Below are 19,331 nucleotides of genomic sequence, written 5' to 3'. Positions count from 1 at the left end.
TCCCGAGATGCCCAGGCGGAGGGAACTTCCTGCAAGCCGGCCGAGGGGGCGAGGGTGCCGGGCACGCTCCCCTGACTCCTCTTTCCGAGTAACCCGGGGAGACGGGCTGCGAGGAGGCACGTGGGCCGGGCACCGGGGGCTGCCGGCGCGAATTCGGGGCTGGGAAAGGGTCCCCGGGCTGGAGTTGAGCTCCCGGAGCGCCCAACAGCGGGCCAGGAGCGAGGGACTTCGTCCTCTTTCGAAGGGGCCCGGGTCTGATCTCTCCTCTCTCTCCTCTCTTCTTTCTGATCTCTCTCTTCTCTTTCCTCTCTCTTCTCTCCCCCCACCCCTCTTCGTCTGTGAATCGGCTGTTCCAGCAAGGGATATTTGTGACTCTGCCCCCAGAGCGGTTGCTTTGCAACAAGTATTTTTGAGTCTCCTCTGCATTGTTTTTACCCCTGTGGGTCCTTGCCTAGAACGTTTTCCAGGGTATTTCTTAATTTTAAAATATTCCAAGTAGTTAAGAACCTCTTTGGATCTTTCAGTCTCCTGGGCTGGGAAGACGACACAAGGATGTGCCCTCCTGCACACGCGGCGCACGCACACACACACACACCCAACCCCACCCCCCTTTTTTAACCTGGGATTCCAGCAGGTCCAGCACTGAAGTCTGAATTGCCCTACCTGTGAGCTGTTGGTGACTCCAGGTTGTCAAAGGAAAAAGTCTCCTCCATACCCGTTGAACTCTGATGACTTGGGGTCCTTTTTGCCTCTTGGTTCTCGCGCTTGAGGCACCTCTGGAGGAAACTCCTCCAGTGCTTTCATGGCTAAGCCAAAGTAGTGGTGTGTAACAGTGAAAATACAAGAAAAGCAATCAGCACAGTGACAAGGCTGAGACTTCAAAAAAGCCCAACTAAATGCTTACTTGTGTTGTCTTCTGACCTCTGGCGGGCCACACTTTCTCCAAGGAACTTGTTTTCGTTTCTTCAAGGAGAAAGAACTGTGCATGTGGTATATATACCAGACCTGCGCAGTTACAGTGAGTGGATAAATGAATATTTTGACTGCAGACAGAAGAGAGGAGAAAATTACCTGTCACTTAACAGTTTACCCAACTTGTGGCTAAAATGTCTCTCAGTTATCATTGGTCACATAGCCCTGATGTGCTTCATCACCCCCAAGGGAGCTCAGAGAAGGGAGTAACTTTCTTGAAGTCTACAGTTACTAATGGGCAGAGCTGGATTTGAACCCAAGGAGAAAGGGCTTTCATCCCTGCGTTCACTGTCCCTTTTCACCGCCATGTCTTGGATTTTGAGCTGAGGGGAGAAAGTTTGCCTAACTTCGAGGACACCTGTGCCATCGGGTGTGAGTGCTACAGCAGGTGGGTGATTTTCGCAGTGTTTCTTGAAACTTTGCACTGCTTCTCCAGTATATTGTGTTGGAGTGCTTCCTTCCTGGAGCTGAACTGTATTTCTAAACTCATATGTATGGACTCTTACCTATGAGAGTACGTGCCTGTATCAAATGGAAATCTTAAAATATAAGGTAGCAGTTATGGTAATATTTTCACCCCTAAAAGTTCTCTATTTATTGTGTACACATTCTGGAATAAAGCCCCCTGCCTAGGAAATTGCTGGAGAGCTTGTCTCACTTGGTCTGGTGATTCTGCCATGTTTCCTTTCATCTGCTTGGAATGGAACTGACTCTGCAGCCTTCCCAGTGTGCTCCCAGCAGTAATGAGCTTAATGGAGTAGAAGGTATAGAGGGAACAGGTGGAATTTCCTGGCCAGCCAGGCTTTTGTCCATCATTTCTCCTGGGCAGCAGGGAAGAGTGAGCCCTGCCTCGGGCTGTCTCACTCACCTCACCATTTTGTGCTGAATTTTATGTAGTCCAGGATGCCCTCTACTTTAACAATTAGTTTCTGTCATCCAGGCAAAGGAGAACCTGGAAAACTTCAAGGTTTCTCAGCACCTGCTGGTACAAAGAGCATAGGTGTTGGTATTCCTGCAGTGTGGTTTTAAATCCCAATTTAGCTTAGTTGCTTCATCTGCTGACCAATATTGTTTCTATCATTAGAATGTAAGAATTCAGGGGGTAAAAGTGTGGGTGTCTTTCCTCACAGATACTCCTTGCTTCTTGAACTCTCGTGATACATTGAGTTCACATGGGCCTCGGCCTCTTTTCAGAAGTCTGGAAGTGTGGGGTGGGGTTTTTTTGGGGGGGAAGGGGAGAGGGAAGGCTCTAAACTATTAGTACTATAATCAGATAAATCATGAAAGCTCCCACTGGTCAGTTCTTCCCAGCAGGGTTTTGTCAGGAAGCTGGTATGCAATGAGAGTCAGACTCAAAAATGAGATCAGCTAGTATGGCTGCCTACCTGGCTTTCGGCTTCTTTGTTCCCAGCTACCTGCCTAGTGAGTCTACTCTAAGAGAGTTTAAAAAGGTCTTTTCACAGAACTAGGGTTGTAGCTCCATGGTACGACATTTAACCTAGTATGTGAGGCCCTGGGTCCCATCTCTAGCATTACAAAAATAAAGAGGAAAAGTGAAAACATTTCATGTTCATCATCTTCCTGTGCTCCTCATAGCTTCAAGGTTCAATGAAAAAAAAAATGACCTTGTCAAGGTCACATACTGAACCTCTCACACTAAAACTACCTTTCACAGGATGATATTAAAAGGATAAAGGAAACTAGCATGTAGACCTTCCAGCCATTTGTCAGATGGGGAATCTGAGGCCAGTGAAAGGGAAAGACAACTCAGATCTGCCAGAGAAGAGTTGAGGTGTTCTACGGTGTTAAGAGAAATGCTTCTCTGTTCCCAGAGTTCTGTGACATTGTCCACCCTCCTCAGACGGTAGAAATTCATAAGCCCAGGATTTCCCAAGCCTTTTCTGGCTACAGTAGAAGTATGAAGGCTGTGTTAGATACAACATTTCTGTTAATGGAAACAAGTAGAGCTGTGTCCTAGCTTTTCTGGTGTCCTCAGTTTCCTTCTGTGTGGATGTGGTGAGACTGGCCTTGTGCTGGTGGCTATTTTAAGTGGTAAACCTTTGCACGGCTAGGCTGGCTATACAAACAACGTAAACAGCCTCAAGATGATCCTTGTCCTATTCTGAGCCATCCAGGGATTCCACCCTAATTGCCCCAGAACTAAATCCTCTGATAATCAGCTTGTGGCTTCAGCAGGGAGCTCAGCTCCGTCCAGTCCTGCTGATCACAGGGTGTCAGGGACCAGAGCTCCAGCTCCAAGGGCCCCCTCCCCTCCATGACTGGCAGAAATGACAAGGCCTGGGACAAAAACAGGAAACTGCAGCAGTTGGGGTCTGCAACCTCACCCCTCACCTCACTCTGAGCATAGACATGACAAAGCCACTCAGTCTGGTAACCAGTGTCCCCAAGATGGTGGAGGCCAGGAAGGCTCCTGGCTAGACTCCTGGGCTCAGAGAGGCTGTGTCCAGGCTGGCAGACCCAACCCTGGCTACCAAAACAGACCTCCAATTGTTACCACCCTCCAGGGGAGGGATTGAGTGAGAGGGGTGGAGTGAAGCCTGAGGCTCTGTCATCCAGCCACCAGGCCTGGCAGTAGTGGATGCATAAACATTGGGGTTTTGTGGTAAGGGAGCCAGGGCTCCCAAGGTTTCAAACTTGGGAAAGGGAAAATGTAGGAGGGTTCATTCCCTAAACCATTTTGCTGGCTTTGGCCTCTCCAGAGCCTTTATACCTTGAAAGAGGAGAGAGCTCTTGCTGAGCCTCAGATGATAGAGGCTTTGGCTACAGAGGCCTCTGCTAGATAGCACGTCTGCCCAAATTACATCTCCCCTAGCCTGGAATTTGGGAGTGTGAAGGAAACGGAAGGGATACATCAGAAACAGCTCTGCAGTTATTTGACCTTAGGCCAGCCACAAGTCTGTGGGAGTGGTGTCCCCAGCCCTGGTAAGGATAATGCTCCCCTCTGGGTCAGGTGCACGAATGCTTGCTAGGAGCACAGGGTGCAGCAGTCTTGGGGAGGGGTGCTGGGGAGCCAAAGTAATTTTCAAGGCAGTGATTGGCTTAAGGCCCTCTGCTGGTGGAAGGGTGGGACTTAATTGCAATGGGGGCAGCTAGAGGAAAGAGTTTCCTCAGCACCCCCACAGCATCCACCTTCCCTGAGCACTTCCTTACTCTGTCTTTGCTGAGTACTTCCTCCTGCTCTGTCTTGCCTGAGCATCTCCTCCTGTACTTGGCCTGTGTCTTCCTCAGCTCCCCATTAACATGGGCATGTGCTGGCTTGGGGTGGCTCTTACAGTATGCCAAAGCTACCCCCCAGGGTCCTGGCCCCAGACGTATGCCTGTACTTCTCTGAGCTCACCCCATCACTCACTCTACTATAGGCTTGGTTGGGTTCTTCCTATGGCATGGCTATGAATGACGTGTGGTGGCCGTGTTATTCACATGAAGTTATTCACATGTTATTCACATGAAGTGGCCATGAAGTTAGGTAATGTCTATCTATAGCATGGTGGTGGCAGTCCTCAGCATGAGCTGAGCTCCCTGAATGGTGGCTCCGGTCTCTGTAGGTGTTTCCTGTACACGGCTGGGTGCTGGCCTGAGGCACAGGCCCGAGCCCGAGCGGCCTGGCAGCCAGCCGTCTTCATCAGTGTTGTGGGTGGCATCAGCATGTAGACGACACTCCCCAGTGACCCTGGCTGCTGTTTTGGGGCATGGTCACAATCCTCTGAGCCTACTCCACACAAAAAGGTTGTAAAGACTATGCCCCTTCCCCACTCGAGAACTATTAGACAGACAGATACACACACACACACACACACACCTCAGTACTCCTGTTTCTCCTGCCATCTCATGCCACATACAGCTGGACGTGCCTCTCACCATCCATCTCCTGATCAGTGAGGTTGCCCCTACAGTGCTATCTATCATTCGACATTCATTAAAGACTTGGCATGTCTATGAAGCAGCCTTTACCTCCCAGTGGGATAAAACCTTAGGTAGAATACTCGATTGTGGATCACCATTTACTCCAACATTTCTGGAGCCAGTGTATAGGCCTTTCAAGCCCTGGCATTGGAACTGTGTCCAATAACACTCAGATGTGACTGGAAAAGAAACTGGATAAAAATTTTAAACCCAAAACACTAAAAAATAAAACAAAACCTTTCAAGAAATGGAGCCATTTAAAGAAACATAAAAGTAAGAGAGTAAATGCTTTCTTCCCGTTGTCAGAGCTCAGTGCTCACCTGCAGAGATCTTTTTTGTGTGTATGTGTAGAAATACGCCCATAAATGAAGTATTTGTGTAACTGGTTCATACTTTCTACAGGGTCTCTGCAGCTTATTCTGTTCACCATCCTTAGTCTTTCAGGTACTTAATCCAGTTTCCACACACAAAGCTATTTGCTTTTCTTTTTTTTTTTTTGGGTCCGGTCATGGGGTCTGAACTCTAGGCCTGGGCGCTGTCCCTCAGCTCTTCAGCTCAAAGCTAGCGCTCTACCACTTGAGCCACAGTGCCTCTTCCAGCTTTTTTCTTTTTGCTTATGTGGTGCTGAGGAATCGAACCCAGGGCCTCTGGCATGCAAGGCAAGTGCTCTACCACTGAGCCACCTTCCCAGCCCCCGATTTGCTTTTCTTTACAGGAAAAAGTACGTTCTATATGTATTTTACCTCAATCTTTTTCTTTTTAACAATTCACCCTTGGACTCAAGTCCATAAAGATGTGTTGCATTCTTTTGAGCAGCTACATAATACTTAGGCATGTCCCACCATGTTTAGTAAGCCACACCCCTACACTTACTTTCTTCAGACCTCTTTCTACTGATAGATTAACATGTATTTCTTTTCTCTGTCTGGCCCTCAAAAGTATCAAGTTGCACAGGCCGGGATTTGGTTTAGTTTATTGCAAAGCCCCATTGACTAGGATTGTGGGAGGAACATGCACTTGGGCATAATCTTACTTAGTAATATCATAGGAAAGCTTCAGTTTTGGAGAACAGGAAAATTCTTAGGATAAAGGACTTTCATAAGGTCATATAATAGGGGAGGAGCAGTGATCTTTGCCTATGTCTAGAGTTGTCACAATTACTTTATTTGAGCTGAGCTGGGGCCCATTTTACCACTGAATAAACACCTCCTTAGATGTCCACAGCCTAGTTCATGCACACAGTCCAAGGAGGAAATCGTTTGTATTTAACATCTCATCCTAGGATGAATACCTTTTTCAGTTATTTAGGGAGAGTAATGTGGTTATGCCTGATAGGCTTCAAAAATCATGCACGGTTTGTGACTAGGTTTGCATCTATAGTAGTTCAGGAATTGGGAGTGTAAAAAAGAAATTGACAAATTTTCTATTAAGGCCTAGAGAATATTGTTGGCTTTGTGGTCCCAGGCTCTGCTTCAACTGTACTGTTTTTTCTATGTAATGTAAATAATAGGTAAATAAAAGAGTATAGCTATGTTCCAACAAAACTATTTATGGTCCTTGAAATTGTTTTCATGGATCACAAAATCTAGTCCATGCCTCCCCTCGCCTCCCCTTCCCCCACCAGTCACCTAGAAATGGAAAGCCCATTCTTAGCTGGATTTGACCCCTAGACTAGGTTGTGGGGGGCGGGGAGGGGGGTAGTTTGGCCAACCTTGGTTTAGAGCAAAATTCAGCAAAGTGTCCAAAAGGTTCCAGAGCTGGAGCCTAGGCTGTCTGCCCCAGTGCAGAATGGACAAGGCCCAGAGAGTTGCTGGAATGGAATTTGACCTACATAGAAAACAGGTAGAAACCTTGTTTCCTTCAGAGACCAGTACTCAGAAATGGGGGGGATGGGTCCCGGACCTGACCAGGAAGGATATAGAACCTGGCATCAGTGGCATCTCTATTCCTGATTTGAAGCTGAACAGAGCCTTAGGAAGCTGTGGGTATGAGAAACCTCCCGATTTCTCCCTTGAAGTGGGAGCAATCTCTCCCCAGAGCATGGTGGCTAAATCAGGATGTGTGAAGCAGTCCCTGGCAGCGCGCCTACCACCTTGCTGGTAGTGCTGATAAGGGCCCAGCTCCCTCCTCTCTTCCCCCTTTCAAGATTGACTAGCAACTTCTGCCTTCAGGGCCATCGCCCAGTGCCTAGGCTCAGTCATGCAAGAATTCTTGAAGGAAATGGCTTCAAGTAGAATCAGTTCTTAATCTGAAGGCCAGGCTTTCTGGGCTAGGTCAGAGGCTAAAACACCAGGCTAGAGATCCAAAGAACTCAAATGCCAGCGCTGCGTTTTATTTGCTGAATAAACTGCGTGTTCTCAGACTTTAGGTTTCCTGTCTAACAAATGAGGGTTGCAAAGCAATCTGCAATATGGGAAGGGGAGGTGTTTTTTTTTTTCTCTCTTAAATCCTTAGAGCTTTGTTTAAATTAAATCAAATTAAAGGCAAGGGGGGGAGCTGTCATGGCTCCTGCAAAGCCCCTTGACCCCAAGCTCCAGCACACCCTTGACAACCATGCAGGAAGCAGTGGGAACAGGACAAGGTGGAAACAATAGATGGATGGCTGGATACAGCCAGCTCAGTCCCTCCCACAGGAAACACCCTGCCTCCAAGTGGCAGTACCACTGCTCTCCCTCAGTCAGTATTGACTGAGAAGCTGCTGCAGGCCAAACCCTGGTGGAAAGAGAGTGTTGTCAGAGGAAGAGCACACAGACAGGGGTCAAAAGGCCACAGCTAGGCCATCCATATTCCCAAGTGTGTAGATGAGAGGTTTCAAAGGTAACACCTCACCAATGGCTCCTGGAGAGAGGGAGAGCTCTCAGTGCACCCTCTGAATTAGGATAAATTAGAAAAGAGATGGTAAGATGGGGACAAGATAACCCCCTGTATACCAGAGGCTGAGCCTAGCCCTTGGTGCTCTCAGGATTGGGAGAACTGGCCTGACTCAAAGTGTCTTCACTGCAGCCCTGTGGGCTTGGGATCGGTTTGGGGGTGGAGGGGGTATGGAGGCAGAAGGTATGCCCATAGCCTGTTCCCACCTCTTAGAGCTCTGAAGTACCAGTGCTCATCATGGTTTAATTGGCTCAGAATGAGCTCTGTTCCAGCATGTAATGCATGCACACACACACGTGCTCACACACATACACATGCATGCATGCATGCACACATACACCGTGCACAGAACATGTTTTGCTCTTAATTAAATTGATAAATGGTGAGGTTTTTGTTTTACAATTGCCCTCTGCTTTTCCCTGTCTGGGACACTCTGGCTGCAGAGACGCTCAATCAAGGTTCCATAGTTAAGAGTTCCCACTTGGGAGTGGCAGATGGCAGTTAAGTTGGAGACTTCAGAGTTAGCAAGCACTTGGGCCTGAAAAAGCATAGAATGTTCTAGAGGGTAGCTTCATTCTCAGAGGTTGATGACAGGGCTGTTGGAGAAACAAGACTCTGCTCCTCCATCCTTTAAAAAGGCTTCCACAAGAAATCTACAAGCTATGAGGCTGGTGTCTAGCTTGCTACTTAAATAAATGCATGTTAAGTGAATGAATTTTACTTCTGATTTCAGATTCAGCCACAGGCTGGTTGTGGCAGAAAGATAACCGTGGCCCAATTGAGTATACCTTTGCGTCATAACCTGATTGAACATACACTGTTGAACTCTGCCAGGCTCTATGATATGTACCAATATATAACTGGACAATAACCTTTCTTTGGTGGGGGGACATTTCTGGGGCTTGAACTCTGGGCCTAGGCATTGTCCCTAAGCTTTTATGCTCAAGAGTAGTACTCTACCACTTGAGCCCCACCTCCACTTCCAGCTTTTTATAGTTAATTGGACATGAGGGTCTCATGGACTTTCTTGCTCTGGTCGGCTTTGAACCTTGATCCTCAGATCTCAGCTTCATGGGTAGCTAGGGAGGCACTTAATCCCCATTCCTCTGTTCCAGAGGACCACAGGCAGGACTACCTGGATCCCAACTCTAAGGTTAAAGGAAGTAGTTTGATGCATTTAAACCTTGGTGTCCTGATTCCAAGTCCAGCAGGTTATGACAGCCAATGAGAGTGGGAGCCAGGGGCCTGTGGCTAGTCTCAGTGCAGGAGTTGATCCAAGGGCTGGGATGGACCCTGCTTCTTTCCTATAGCTTATAAGCCTTGATGAGTTTTGTGGAACACCAGCTTCTTTTTTTGGGGGGGGGTCCGGTTGTGGGGCCTGAACTCGGGGCCTGGGCACTGTCCCTCAGCTCTTCAGCTCAAGGCTAGCACTCTACCACTTGAGCCACAGCTCCACTTCCGGCTTTTTTCTTTTTGCTTATGTGGTGCTGAGGAATCGAACCCAAGGCCTTATATATGCAAGGCAAGCGCTCTACCACTGAGCCACCTTCTCAGCCCAGAACACAAGTTTCTTAAGTCTGTTTCAGTCCCTCGTTCTCCACCCTTCCCCTCCTCCCCCCATACACACTGCACATACTGTTCTGTCTACCTGGAATGTAGTCTTGCCTCTAGTTTCCCACTTGGCAGACTCTGTTTGTCCTTCACACCCCAATTCCAATGTCACCTCCTGGGAACTCATCTTTGATTGTCCCCAGGCAAAAATAGAAGTTTCCCTCCAGGGTTCCCTCAGTTCCCTGTACCACCCCTGCCACTGCCTGGACCAAATTGGCCTACATTATCTTTGTCTGCCTCCTCACCAGGACCCTCTGACCCCATGCTTCCGACAGGTATAGGGTTACTCCTTCCTGAGTCTCAACAGAGACCACATGGGGTATGTGTGTGTGTGTTGGGGGGGAGCATGGGTCATTAAGTCTACTGAATTCTACTACAGCAGCCTGCCCTGGTAGGTGTGGATATAACTCAGGATTTATGAGGCAGGTTTTCTAAAGTGACGTTTGACCTTGACCTGCCAATGGCCAAGTCTTGCAGAGGGGTTTGTCCTTAGCTCCCAACAGCCCCCACTCCCAGTCTGGCTGCTGCTCAGTGGATCCTCAGCTTCTGGCATCTGAGAAGTCAGACTTAAATAAAGCAGGGCCTGTAGTAGAGTGCTTGTCTCACACAAGTTTCCACATAAAATTTTCAAGGTCTATGAATTGTCTCATCAATTTTCTCTTAATATTTTCTTATAAATTGCTTTGATGTAAACAGTATGAAATTACAGGGCTTGTGAAAAATTATTTGGGGTAGGTGATATATTTACATGGATCAAAAATTTAAAACCGTGCTAGAGTACAAAGTGAAATCTTTTACCTTGCCACCCATCTCTCCAAGCTACATTACTACCTTTCCTATTCTTGTGTGTGTGTGTGTGTGTGTGTGTGTGTGTGTGTGTGTGTGTGTTTGTGCACACCAGTACTGAGGCTTGAACTCAGAGTCTAGGCACCAAAGCTTTTTCACTTGAGGCTGGCACTCCACTACATAAGCCACAGCTCTACTTCTGGCTTTTTGGTGCCTAATTGGAGATAAGAGTCTCACAGACTTTTCTGTCCTGGCTGTCTTTGAATTGTAACTCTCAAATATTACACTTAGACCCCTGAGTAGCTAGGGTTATAAGTGTGAGCCCAGCTCCTCTGCATTCTTTTAAGTAGGCGTGCTTATTCCCCATTCCTTCCAATTTTGGTGTGCTTTGTTTTTATGCAGAAGGTTGCAGATCATACTGCTCTGGAGCTTGCTCTTAACTCTGTCACTTGGAGACTGTCCCAAATCAATACATAAAGAAATGAACCATATTCAGAGTCTTTAATGACCATTTCCTACAAAGGGAGCAGAAAATAATTTTCTGTTTCTCCCTACTTTAACCCTATTATATGAAAATAAATGCTTGCTAAAACTTAAAAAAAAAAAGAACCTACTGCATTCCATTATGTACCTGTGCCTATCACATTCAGTCATTGACTTGCATTGCTAGTTGTATTTCTCTTCTAATATGTACTTTACTAGAAGGATGCTTACTTTGCATACATAAACATCACACCAGAATATCCCTGAGCTAATAATGCACGCCACTCACCAGACAGCCAGCACATGAAGGCTTTAGCTGCTACCATTGAGTCTTTCTGCTAATGGTTAACATCTTACTAGAGGCTCTTCTTCAATCCCAGTGGTCACTTGAAGTCTGGACTTGTTCAGAGGCTTGTCACAAGTTCACCGTATTTTCAATACAGAGCCCTGAAAAAGAGTTGAGAGTAGGAAGACTTAGGGTAGATGGAGCCTTTTTGAGGATCTATCGCTAATGGGCACTTCGTGGCAGATGGAAAACCCAGATGTGTAGCATAAGTGTCCAGAGATTAGCCAGAAAAGGAGAGACAAGACAGGTCAGTGGAAGGAAGGCCTTGTTGCTCTGACATAGAACAGGCTTTCAGTTGTGCACTGGGAGTAGCCAAAGTCTCCCTTCCTCTTTCTCAGCCTGGAATATGAGAACCATGACTTTGGTAATTCTTAAGAAGATCTACTTAGAACAAGTCTGATTTTTGGCCCGCCCAGAACTATCTGCACCAGTCTCTAGCATTGTATGTGCCAGTCTTGAAGTTAGCACTTTGGCAATCTTGGCTCCCTTCTCCCACAACCAGTTCAGGACCTGTCCTGTTGTATTTCCTGGCTGAAAAAGAGTACTCACCTTTGTCTAGCCAGCAGACACCTCTCTGGCCTTTTGCCTGTGTGTAAGCAAGGCCCTTTCACCTGCTCTAACCTTCCTCTAGCCCTTTGCCCTAAGAAACACTTTGCCTGACAACTGTTAATTCACCTGTGTCCTGTACTGTTTTAGCTGGTATGTCAGCTGTGTAAAAGTAACCCTGGAAGCTCTTGGTTTGAGTGGCATTGCTATGAGGGGCCCAAAATGTGGGATCTAGAGCCCTGATTTCCCAACCTGTTTTTGCTGTGGAGCCTTGAGTGATATGAACTGGTTTTTCCTTCTCAGAGCCCAGGACAGGGTGGACCACGTCCCCAATGCTAACTAATGTGACTTGCCATTTCATAGACGAATGTAGAAGATGGGGCTGCAGTGGGAAAGGTGACCCATCCTGCTAGCATTCTGAGGAAATGGGCAAATGGGCTAGAATCAGAGGGCAGCACCTTTGAGCCCAGATTCACAGCTCTTCCTCCCATCTGTGCTGCTACTTTTATATAATATGCTTCTCCCTGTGCATGGAGGGCTGGTTTTTGGATCTCCAAGAGGATCTAGACTCCAAGTATGATTCCCACTAGAGAAATGAGACCCCAAAGAATCAAACCTGCCTGTAGAGAGAAGACTGATTCTTTTCTTCTGTCCCTGTCAAGTGGTGGAAGTCAGCAGGGCAGGTTTGGGCACCTGGAGTCAGGAAGTGGCTGAGTTTCCTGGAAGAAGAGCAGTGTGTTACCAGGAGTCAGGCAAGATATGTATGTGCACATGGGAGCCTGCCAGCTTAGGCTCTGCTGCAGTAACCTGAGCCTAGACATGTCTGTAACCATGTGGTTTCTTTCTCTGCAGAAAGTGACGGGCCGCCTCATGCTGGCCGTGGGAGGGGCGGTGCTTGGATCCCTGCAGTTTGGCTACAATACTGGAGTCATCAATGCGCCCCAGAAGGTAAGTGCTGTATACCATCCCAGCCTACAGATACCAACTTGCTCTGCATACCATACACTCCCCCACCCCCACCCACAACACACATACTCATGGCACCTGGATATCCAACTTGCCATCTGCCTCCCCAGGCAGGGCCCATGGAATACTGGGTTCTCTACAGATCATGTGGACCAATTTCCTGCCCAGCGCAGCCATTCATCATGACCAAAGCAGCACTCAGTACAGTGAGGCTGCATTAATCTGGTAACATGGGCCTCCCAAGGGCTTTTAGAGCTTAGCTTCCTTGAGATTCACTGTTGTGAGCAAGGTAGGCTGGCAACCATCAACCCTGCAGGTGGAGAAAATGGCCAGAGGAGAAACCTGGTCAGCGTTACCACCACAGAGCGCACGCGTGCACACACACACACACACACACACACACAAAGCGTTACCACCACAGAGCACACACACAGAGGAGAAACCTGGTCAGCATTACCACCACAGCGCGCGCGAACACACACACACACACACACACACACACACACACACACACACACACACACACACGCCAGAGGAGAAACCTGGTCAGTGTTACCACCACAGAGCACAAATTCCTGGTCAGTGTTACCACCACAGAGCACAAAAACCTGGTCAGCGTTACCACCACAGCACACACACACACGCCAGACACACACACACTGGCCAGAGGAGAAATCTGGTCAGTGTTACCACCACAGAGCACAAAAAACCTGGTCAGCGTTACCACCACAGCACACACACACACGCCAGACACACACACACACACACACTGGCCAGACACACACACACACACACACACACACACACACACACACACACACACACACACACACACACACACACACACACACACACACACACACACACACACTGGCCAGACACACACACACACACACACACACACACACACTGGCCAGAGGAGAAATCTGGTCAGTGTTACCACCACAGAGCACACATACACACACACACACACAGAGCATATTCCCTTATAAGGCATCCAGTTCCAGGCTGAAACTACCTCTAGAGGCCCTGTGCCAATCAAAGCCAAAATGGCATCTCACCCTAGGGAACCACAGGGAGTGGAATCACTGGGATGTCAGGCCTGGAAGAGACCCTAGTGGTCACCTCCAGCCTGGCCTCTTGCATAGGGAAAAGACAAGGAAAAGGGGGTCAGCAGGGAAAGAAGGTTGTAGCAGTCTCTCCTGTACCAGTCATTGGCATGTGTTTATGAGGTTGGGTGGTGACTTTCTTTTATAATTAGGAAAACAGAGGTCCAGGTCACATAGCTAGTGAGTAGTGGAAGCTCTTGTTTCTATGGCCTCAGGCTGTCTTCCTAACCAACTGCCTTGCCATTAAGAAAAATTTTATATATTCTTAGGGAAGGCACATGAGAGTAGCAGACCATATCTGCTGTCCATATGGGTGAGGCCAGACAGTGTGCCTAGCTTTCGGGGACCAGGGGTCTGTTATGGAAGAACTGGACAACATGTAGAGTCAGAACGGCTTCTTCCAAGTAGGTGGGGGATGGTTGTGGGGACCACACCCACTGCTATAGAGCAGGTCATCAGGAAGGCTTGCCCTGCTGAGTCATACTGAGCTACAGCAGATCTCATGGGACTTTTCCAGGCTTGTCTGACATAGTGGCTATGGACCTAAACTTGGAACAGGCCCAAGCCCTGCTTTTACTAAATGCACTGTGTTTGTCAAGATATGTGCTCCCTTCTGGAATATTTTTTATTGTTGATGGTCATGGGGCTTGAACTCAGGGCCTGGGAGCTGTCCCTGAGCTCTTTTGCTCAAGGCTGGCGCTCTACTATCCTGAACTACACCATTTCCTGTTTTCTAGTGGTTAATTGGAGATAAGAGTCTCATGGACTTTGCTGCCCAGGCTGATTTCAAACCATGATCCTCAGATCTCCACCTCTTAAATAGCTAAGATTATAGGCATGAGCCTCTCATGCCTAGCTCCTTCTAGAATCTGGATGGAAAGTCTGCAAGATGAAGAAACTGAGTTCTGCACACTCAAGTCCCCTGGAAACCCCCAAATTCATATCTAATTGGTCTCGGATACTGTTCAAATCTCTAGGCTTTAGAACTGATTCTGATGTACAGCCTAGGTCAAGAACTACTAGATTAATTAGTGTCTTGTTGGTGGCATCATGAGTTACTAACAGAACTAACACTCTTAAGACAGGATAGAGGAGGTATTTCCTGTTCCTGGAACAGGGCAGGATAAGCAGGAGATTTGCAGAGGAGGGAAATAAAATGCCCAGAGGAAAGAAACACATGTTGAGTAAGGATGAACACTTTTATATGTCAGTAAGTGGGACCAGAGGAGAGAGGGAGAGTCTTGAGGCCATGGCAAGCCAAAGTTAGACCACTATAGACCTTGTGAGTAGGTTCAATCTGCAGAATGGCCAACCACCAGCATGCTGTGGCCCAGTCAGAATGGGCATGTAAGGGCATGTTGGGGGAGGAGTCTATGGAGGACAGGCAGGAGCAGATTTGCATCTTAGGAAACCGGTTGAGGCTCCTTGTGTGTGATATGACGGATCTGGAACAGGGGCACTAGTAAGAAGACCACTGTTGCACTCGTGGCCTGGGAAGGAGGAGTGGAAGGATTTGTTCACTAGTTCACCATGCAGACAAAAGAGAACAGTTCAAAATCAGCTTCTAGTTTTCTGGTTGTAGAGGTGTGGGAAGTGAGGAGGAAGCTGGCAGGAGAGGAGCTGGTAGGTGTTACAGGATGGCAGGATTTGAGATGTGGTGCAGCAGCACTGGGCATGAGCAGAGGCACTTACACATCTGAGTCTGCTTCTTAGACACACATAGGCTGGGCACAGGTAGAGGATTGGCATTGGTATCCAAATGGGTATGGAAGATCACCCAGGGAGACTGCAGGGCCAGCCCGCAAGAACATTGCCAGAGGATACCATAGAAGAGAAGCTGATACCTAACTCCCAGAGACAGAATCTCATAAAACAAAGGCAGGATGTGAAGTCTTGAAGGGCAAGGGTATTTGTCTGGATTATTCACTGATAGGTCCTTGGTACCTAGAACAACACCCATAGTAATGGGCCTGATGAATGCAAGTGAAAGAATGTTGTCAGATGTCCAGAGCTTGAACTGGACTGTTGCTGAATGAGGAAGAGTCCCTAGATGCCAATGCTTAGGCCAAGCAGCACATGGAGAAGTCTCCCTGGAGTGGGATAAAGAATGAGGCGGATATATAGAGTTGAAGTGGCCCTTCTCTAGAGACTTCGTGGAGAGGAGAAAAGAGTCCATAGTGTCTTGCTTGCTTGCCTTCCTTGTCTTATTTGTCCTTTCTTCCCTCCTTCCCTTTTCCTTCCTTTCTTTTAGTGCATGTCTGGGTTCCAGTGGCTCACACCTGCAATGCTAGCTACTCAGGAGGCTAAGATCTGAGGATTACAGTTCAAAGTCAACCTGGGCAGAAAAAACAGAAGTGGAGAGAGTGGTAGAGAGCCAGGCTTGAATGAGAAAACTAAGCGACAGCACCCAGGCCCTGAGTTCAAGCCCTAGTACAGGGACACACACACACACACACATTTTATTGCAGATTTCTTTTGTAAATATGTTGTAAAAAAATCAGCAGGAGGAAAATGGAGAAGATTCAGAAGTGAGAACAGGAGTCCTGCAGACTCCAGGGTGTTGAAGCAGGAACAAAGAGGGGCATTTGGCCAGCAGGGTTATGACCCTACTGAAGATGAGAACAAATCTAGAAGTAAGTTCTCCAGTCAAACCTTAGAGCTTCCTAAGGTCAGAAGAGCTGAGCAGGGTGTCACAGGAAGAGAGGTGATTTGCACAGAGGACCCAACTGAGGCTGTAAGCTGGGTTTATGGGAACATATGAGGACATCTATCCAAAGGTCACTTCAGAAACAGCCTTGGGAACACACTGAAATCTAGTGGTGTTTCCGGACCAAGCATAAAGGGTCTGTTTGTAATTTACAGACACCTATATCATACAGGCTGGCCAGGGTTTTTCCAATCAGGAGCAGATTGTAAGTGTGGACATGTAAAAGTAGGAAATGAAAATACAGCTCTTGAGCCTATAGAACAAGACAGGGACCACCATTCCTAGGTAGGAACTAAGTTGTTCTACAAAGGCACAATGATTTGATTCTGCCAACACTGTCATTCAACAAGAGCCACTCTATGTGAGGTACTGTCCTCGACAGCAGTGGGACATAGCAGAGAACATACAGGACATATCCCATCCCTCAGAGCTGCCCTCCTGCATGATCTGAACCTACCTGCCCTCCAAGGACTCCCTTTAGAGGAGTAGATGAGGGAGTCCCTAAGTATCTGGAGGACTAGTTCCAGAACCCCCGCATACCAAAATAATCATAAAGTACTTGTACGTAACTTACACACATCCTCCTATGTACTTTGAATCATGAATCACTTCTATATTACTTGTAATACTATGTAAATCTCATGTCACTTGTTTGTCTATTGTTTAGGGAGTGACAAGGGAAAAGGTTCAGTACAGGTGCAGTTGTTTTTCAAATATTTATGATGCCCTACAGACACTGTAGGGCAACTGTATAATTCATGGAGGCTTTTAAATAAAGCTGAGAGCAAATAGGAGGAAATGAGTGATGCTGGGGTGGGGGTGAGGGAGAGACAGGAAGGTCTTTGTGAAGATTTGGCTGCACAGTTAGACCTTGCAAGGGGGAGAGTTCCACAGGGAGGAAGGCCAGGTATCCAGGCAAAAGGGACAGCATGTGCAAAGATGCAGTAGTGTGAAGTGTTACACTGCTATGGAGTTGGCTGGCACTCTGTACTGGGCACCCCAATTTCCCAGCTCTGCTCCAAAGGGCTTCTCCTAGGAAGCAGCTTTGGGCTGGCTATGGCTCTCTGGAAAGAAACTTTGCCTACCTATGGTGAAGAGGCTGGTTCTTTTGCTCATTACCAGAAGCTTGTTGTCTGCCATAAAACAGGACTGCCTGAAGGGCTTCCTCTTGGAAGTGGTTAATTAATAATGATATTATCTTAAATGTTTACACAGAACCTACCCTTAAATTACCTCTTCTCAGCAGCCCTAAAAAGCCGGCAGGCTGAAACTATCTTCCCAAGTAGAGAGAAGGGCATTCTGGTCCCTCTTCTGGGGTACCTCCATACTGCCTCTCTCCCACTGGGACAGTCTCCACCAGAAATAACTACAGGTGGTTGGGAAATGAAGTCCTCACCAAGGGGCAGTGACCAGCATGTCTCAGAAGAAGGCAACCAGCACAGCCCTCCTTGTTTGACAAGAGAGGACCCCAGTCCATAGAGGTGAGGCTTGCCAGACATGAACTGGCAAGAAATGAGCTGGACAGAGCTAAAGGCAAGACCTGCCTTCCATTCCAAGCTCTCAGCTGAGCTGGGCTCCAGGCAGGCAGCCTCTCCTTGAACTCTGCCAGGATCTAAAGAGTCCTGGCTTCTCTCTTTCCCATTACCACAGACTCTTATCTTCATGCCAGACATGGATCTAAAAGCTTTCAAAATGGTAATTCAATTGTCCCTCATAATAACTCCATTAGGAGGTACCATAAACCCTGTTTTATAAGAAACTAGGGTATAGAGGTGTTAAGCAGCTAAACCAATGACACAGGTAGTAAAGTGGCAGAGCTGGGACCTAAATGTAGGGAGTCAGGCTTATCTGGCCTTTGACCTCTAAAGAAGCTGGGCACCTAAGCAGCCATTCACATACCTAAACTGTCACCCAGCTGCATCCTTTATGCTCTGAGTTCAGAGCTGACTCAGGCTCAGTCATTTACCAGTGTCTCAACATTTCCTGCAGTTTCATAATCCTGTTCCACCATCACATCCTGTCACAGTCCCATCACTTATTAAGCCCCGTGGTTAAGATTCATGGCTTGTTCTTCAGCTAACGATAATCCTTTCTCCAGCCCTGATCTGGGCACCAATGACACAGATGACTCAAGCCCTCTGTGTTCAAGTTCAGTCTAGAGCAAGTGCATGGAACCTCAGCTGTCTGTAGACAATGAGGATGCCTGGACCAGAGAAGGTCGTTGGCCCCATATAGCAAGGTTTCTCTACTTTTGCACTGTTCTTTGTTATTGTTGTTGTTTGTTTTAACTGTAGAATTCTTTGGTACTGAATTGTATACTCTGTAGGGTGTGGAAAAGCAACCTCAGCCTCTACCCACTAGATGCCAATGTAACAGCAAAAAAAAAAAAAATGTGTCTGGCCAGGCACCCCTGGCTCATGCCTGTAATCCTAGCTACTCCCGAGGCTGAGATCTGAGGATCACAGTTCAAAGCCAACCCGAGCAGGAAAGTCCATGAGACTCTTACCTCCAATAAACCACTCAGAAAACTGGAAGTGGCCCTGTGGCTCAAGCAGTAGAGCACTAGCCTTGAGTTAAAGGGCTGAGAGACAGCACCCAGGCCCAGAGTTCAAGCCCCCCAAAAAGTCTGCCCGTGAGCAGTTGTCCTCTTGGGAGAGGCGGTGTGAGTGGCCCCCATGTGAGAAGGAAGCACTGTGATAGAACGGAGGGCTTTCTAGAGGAGGACGACTTGCATTCACTTCAGGGTGACTATGTGTAGGGAAAAAAGTTAAAGCAAAAAGCATGGAGGCTTCGGGTATCCAGGTCCTGTGGGAGTGTCGTTGTGTCTGCCAGAGGAAGAGCACATGAGTCACAGCGTGGGGGAGGAGACACTTCATCCTAAGGGCTGGGAAGGGCTCTGCACAAGGCTGCCACTGTGAGATGAAAACTCCTGTCTCTGCACAGGAGACCCTGGAGGCCATGGACCAAGGAGGAGGCTGCTGGCGGCCAGAGCAGAGGCTTGGCTTTGGCT

The 19,331-nt window shown here is 47.8% G+C and overlaps 2 protein-coding genes across 2 annotated transcripts in view; one reads left to right on the top strand and one right to left on the bottom strand.

Annotated features, from left to right (window-relative positions):
* Znf691 (zinc finger protein 691) overlaps positions 1–19,331 on the bottom strand; it is a 63,885-nt gene that overhangs the window by 1,303 nt on the left and 43,251 nt on the right. Inside the window, exons 3-6 of the transcript XR_001175096.1 lie at positions 10,937–11,094; positions 1,841–1,951; positions 905–1,005; positions 664–806 (exon numbers count right to left, since the gene is read on the bottom strand). The gene's annotated coding sequence lies outside the window, so the exon portion shown is untranslated. The remainder of the gene's footprint in view (positions 1–663; positions 807–904; positions 1,006–1,840; positions 1,952–10,936; positions 11,095–19,331) is intronic.
* The window catches only part of Slc2a1 (solute carrier family 2 (facilitated glucose transporter), member 1), a 31,232-nt gene that overhangs the window by 708 nt on the left and 11,193 nt on the right, over positions 1–19,331 (top strand). Inside the window, exon 2 of the mRNA XM_013016933.1 lies at positions 12,392–12,487. Within this exon, the coding sequence (XP_012872387.1) occupies positions 12,392–12,487 (96 nt within the window). The remainder of the gene's footprint in view (positions 1–12,391; positions 12,488–19,331) is intronic.

The sequence above is a fragment of the Dipodomys ordii genome, unplaced genomic scaffold, assembly GCF_000151885.1.
Source record: "Dipodomys ordii isolate 6190 unplaced genomic scaffold, Dord_2.0 Scaffold33, whole genome shotgun sequence".
NCBI lineage: Eukaryota > Metazoa > Chordata > Mammalia > Rodentia > Heteromyidae > Dipodomys > Dipodomys ordii.
The sequence above is the reverse complement of the archived record's forward strand: the minus strand, read 5'-3'. Positions and strand labels throughout refer to the sequence as shown.